Raw genomic sequence first — 4,907 nt, 5'->3', positions numbered from 1 at the left:
TGTTGTGGGGAGAGGAAGGGAAAGGAGATTGTAAACCGCTCTCAGACTCTGAGTGAGGGGCAGGGTACAAATCCAGCTCTTACGATCATAGAGTTGGAAGGGATCTCCAGGTTTATCTAGTCCAGCCCCCCTGCACAGTGTAGGAAATTCACAAATACCTCTCCCCCCCCCCCTGCTCTCAGTGACTCTTGCTCCATGCCCAGAAGATGACAAAAAAACGCCAGGATCCCTGGCCAAACTGGCCTGGAGAAAAATCGCTTCTGCTTCATCGTCATTGTCTTACATAAGAACTTAAGAGAAGCCAATGTTGGATCAGGCCAATGGCCCATCCAGTCCAACACTCTGTGTCACACAGTGGCCAGGAATACCAGGTGCCATCAGGAGGTCCAGCAGTGGGGCCAGAACTCCAGAAGCCCTCCCACTGTTGCCCCCCCAAGCATCAAGAATACAGAGCATCCCTTGCCCCAGACCGAGTGTTCCTATCTATACCTTATGGCTAATAGCCACTGATGGACCTCTGCTCCATATGCTTATCCAATTGCCTCTTGAAGCCGTCCATGCTTGTAGCTGCCACCACCTCCTGTGGCAGTGAATTCCATGTGTGAATCACTCTCTGGGTGAAGAAGGACTTCCTTTTATCCATTCTCACTCGACCGCTCAGCAGTTTCATGGAGTGTCCACAAGGAGTTCTTGCGTTGTGAGAAAGGAAGAAATGTACCTCTTTCTCTACCTGCTCTATCCCACACATAATCTTGTGAACCTCAATCAGGTCACCCCTCAGCCGTCATTTCTCCAAGCTAGAGCCCCAAGCGCTTTAAGCTTTCTTCATAGGGGACGTGTCTTCTTCTTTGTCGTCTCCGTCTCCTCCCCCGTTTGTACATTCAAGAAGTTAGGGGGGGGGGATGCAAGAATAAGATCTCTCCAAACTTTTAGTCCATGTTTAGTCATGCCAGCCACATGACCACGGAAACGTCTTCGGACAGCGCTGGCTCTTCGGCTTTGAAACGGAGATGAGCACCGCAACCCTAGAGTCGGATTCGACTGGCTTTCGAGCAAGGGAACCTTTACCTTTTACTATTGTGGAGTCTTTTTTCCTCCCGCCTCCTCCCGCCACTCTTGCAACTTTAGCCTCCTTTATCCGATCACGTCACGGTTTGCCTTGTTGCCTCTTGTGTTCTTACTGTCGAGTCTCTAGATGACTGTCGTTGGTAAATAAGAATAAACCACTCTGGTCAGAGATGCCACCTTTTAAATGAGAGAAGCCAGGTGGGTCAGTCGCCAGTCCTTCTCTTCAGCAGTGCTATGGAGGGATAGGGGTGGGAATGGAGGGGCGTGTTGGCAAAATCTGACACTCAACGATATCATGCCGGTCTTTCAGAAGTGCCTGTCTCACCTAACTGCCCAGCTCTGTGGTGGGGTGGGGGTGCAGTTTCTAGTCCTGTACAAAAAGGAAAAGAGGAATTGCGTGTTGAATTCTTCTATAAACCACCCCTATAAGCCAGTTTAAGGAGCTGCGGTGGCTCAAGTGGTTAAGACGCTGAACTGCAGGCTGTGGAAGGTCGGTAGTTCAGCAGTTCGAGACCAGAGTGTGCCGCAAGATGGAGTGAGCTCCCGTCTCTGGTTCCAGCTCCTGCCAACCTAGCAGTTCGAAAGCAAGAAATTGCAAGTAGATAAATAGGGACCACTTTGGTGGGAAGGGAACAGCGTTCCGTGCGCCTTGGTGTTTAGTCATGCCGGCCACATGACCATGGAAACGTCTTTGGCTTCGAAACGGAGATGAGCACCGCAACCCTAGAGTTGGATTCGACTGGCTTTCGAGCAAGGGAGCCTTTCCCTTTACTTTATAAGCCAGTCTGGAGTAGTGGCTAAGTGCGCGGACTCTAATCTGGGAGAACCGGGTTTGATTCCCCACTCCTTCACCTGCACCTGGCTGGATGACCCTGGGCAAGCCATAGTTCTGTCACAGCTGTCCTTGAAAAAGAGCCGTTTCTGTCAGAGCTCTCTCAGCCCCGCCGACCTCACAGGCAGTGTTCCCTCTAAGCTGAGTCAGTGCGAGCTAGCTCACAGTTTTTTAGCCTCCAGCTCACCCATTTTTGTCTTCGCTCAGGAAGGGACGGTTCCAGAGCAAACTAATTGATGCAGTAGCCAAATCGCTCGCTCACAACTTTGATGCCAGTAGCACACGAAGTAGAATTTTTGCTCACAAGACTCCACAGCTTAGAGGGAGCATTGCTCACAGGGTGTCTGTTGTGGGAAGGGGAAGGCGTTTGTAAGCCACTCTGAGACTCCTTTGGGTAGTGAAGGGTGGGGTATAAATCCAATCTCCCTCCTCCTCCTCCTTCTCCTCCTCCTCATCCTTCTCCTACTCCTTTGGGTAGTGAAGGGTGGGGTATAAATCCAATCTCCCTCCTCCTCCTCCTCCTCCTCCTTCTTTGTCATCGTTGTCTTCTTCTTCTTCTGTTAAGCAATGAAATAAAATTGCCAAGAGATGGGGAGGAGCCAAAATGGTACACAGGTTTGCCAGCTCCGGGTTCAGAAATTCCTGGAGATTTTGGGGGTGGAATCTGGAGAGGGTGGGGTTTGGGAGGGGAGGGGCTTCAGCAGGGTATGATGCCATAGAGTCCACTTTCCAAAGTAGCTATCTTCTCCAGAGGAACCGATCCCTGTCGCCTGAAAATCAGTCATGGTCCCATCAGATCTCCAGCCACCGCCTGGAGGTTGGCAGCCCTCCTGGGGCAGCTTCATTGTGCCAGTGCAGTGAAGTGTTGACAACAAACTCACGCAGCGCAAGCACTGAACGGCTCCTGCTATGGTAAACGTCGTTCACGCCTCTGTGCACGTCACTTAAATTCCTGTAATTATGAACAAATGTTAAACGGCTGCCTGTTATCCCCGGCTTCATAATTAGAACACTAGTCAATTGTCTTCTTCTTTAACTGTGTGGAACTTATTGCCAGGCCTTCAGTTGGAACACCTGGAATGGATCTTGGGTTGTGCTGTTTTAACCTCCCGATTCCTTCTTTTTTTTTCTTCCAGTGGGGAAGACCTCGTTGATCACCAGGTTCATGTATGACAGTTTTGACAACACCTACCAGGTAATACCTCCAAATGCACTCTCGTTGAGGGCCTTGGGTCAGATGGCCTACCAGTAGAGGGTGCTTTCACATATCAGTGGTGTGGCCCAGAGTTTTTCTCCTGAAATGAAATCAAGTTCTGGTGGGACCCAGTGGCCTCTGGGAGACTCGGCTGCAGGCCCGTAGCCAGGTTGTTTTAAGTCGGGAGGCATTTAGATTTCTTAGGGGGCACCGCCTAATCAAATTAAAAGTAGCCAGTTTGGTGTAGTGGTTAAAAGTGCGCGGACTTTAATCTGGGAAAACCGGGTTTGATTCCCCACTCCTTCACATGCAGCTGACCTTGGGCAAGCCATAGTCCTCGCACAGCTGTTCTTGGAAAAAGAGCCGTTTCTGTCTGAGCTCTCTAAGCCCCACCTACCTCACAGGGTGTCTGTTGTGGGGAGGGGAGGGGAAAGGAGTTTGTAAGCCGCTCTGAGACTCCCTTGGGTAGTGAAGGGCGGTGTATTAATCCAATCTTCTCCTCCTCCTCCTCCTCCTCCTCTTCCAAGTTTCGGGGGGAATTAAGTTTCTGGGGGGAAATGGAGAGGCACTGTCTGGCTCCGTGTGGCCACCGTAGCGGGCCCTTCACACCAGACAGCTGCATAGGAATACCCCCTTTCCCTTTTCTGTGATAGTTTTTGTAGTTTGAAAAATAATAATAAAGAATCTCCTCTGGGGGCTCAAGAAAAAAAAGGAATACCCAGCTTCCTTCCCCACACCCGCCACTACTCGAGGGCCCTGAGCTGGATGGGGAGTCGGGGGGTCCTTGCCAGTAAGTCAGGGGGCCTAGCCCCGAGATGCCCCACTGTGGCTACAGGCCTCCTCGGCTGCCATCTTCACTCACGCACGCCAGCCTCATTTGCTGTGTGTGCGGCAGAGGACATAATTTGGCGATTGCCCAGTGGCGTAGTTGGTCCCACAGCCTGATGGCATAATTAGGAGGGGGAGGCAAATGTGAAACACACTTCAGGAGCTCATGAAGTGTGACCGGAGTGGGCTGGTGTATGGAACCGCTGGGATGCCCCATGGCCCCTTTCCATGAGAGTGCAAAAGATGCCGTTAATGTATTTATGTGTTTTTATTTTTTGGATTTATATCCCGCCCTCCCCTTGATGGGTTCAGGGTGGCTTCCAACAATAGAATACAATATAATTAAAACAAAACGCAATTTACATTTTAAAATACGATACGGCATCGCATAATACAGCTCCAGTAAGAACGAGATGTCTCAGTGGTGAATGATGCTAAATCTAAGGTTTTTTGCTTGGCGATCCTTAAAATTTAGGATCTCAAAGGACCCAGGCTACTGATAGAGGCACCCAAGGAGGAGGGGGACGCAGGCCCGGCAGAATTGTAGTAAATCCATGCAGAGCCCGGATCTCACACGGGAGCTCATTCCACCAGGCAGTGGCCAGGGCTGAAAAAGCGAGGCAAGTCAGAAATCCCTGGGGCCCGGAACCACCAGAACATAATTAATAAATAAATAAATAAATAAATAAATAAATAAGAGAAGACAATGTTGGATCAGGCCAATGGCCCATCCAGTCCAACGCTCTGTGTCACACAGTGGCTAAAAAACACCAGGTGCCCTCAGGAGGTCCAGCAGTGGGGCCAGGACAGTAGAAGCCTTCCCACTGTTGCCCCCTCCCCCAAACACCAAGAAGACAGAGCATCACTTGCCCCAGACCAAGAGTTCCCATCTATACCTTGTGGCTAAGAGCCACTGATGGACCTCTGCTCCATATAAGAACATAAGAGAAGCCAATGTTGGTTCAGGCCAATGGGCCATCCAGT

General features: G+C 50.6%; 1 protein-coding gene across 2 annotated transcripts in view; it reads left to right on the top strand.

Annotated features, from left to right (window-relative positions):
• The first annotated feature begins 3,035 nt into the window (after nucleotides 1–3,035).
• Nucleotides 3,036–4,907, top strand: part of RAB6A (RAB6A, member RAS oncogene family) — a 49,377-nt gene continuing 47,505 nt past the window's right edge. The window contains exon 1 of one of the 2 annotated variants that reach the window (XM_015427448.1): nucleotides 3,036–3,095. In XM_015427448.1, the coding sequence (XP_015282934.1) occupies nucleotides 3,070–3,095 (26 nt within the window). In that variant the 5' untranslated portion in view covers nucleotides 3,036–3,069. The remainder of the gene's footprint in view (nucleotides 3,096–4,907) is intronic. The other variant, XM_015427447.1, reaches the window with a different exon arrangement.

Source organism: Gekko japonicus, unplaced genomic scaffold (assembly GCF_001447785.1).
Source record: "Gekko japonicus isolate JY-2015 unplaced genomic scaffold, Gekko_japonicus_V1.1 scaffold2948, whole genome shotgun sequence".
NCBI lineage: Eukaryota > Metazoa > Chordata > Lepidosauria > Squamata > Gekkonidae > Gekko > Gekko japonicus.
This window is presented reverse-complemented; position numbering and strand designations above follow the sequence as displayed.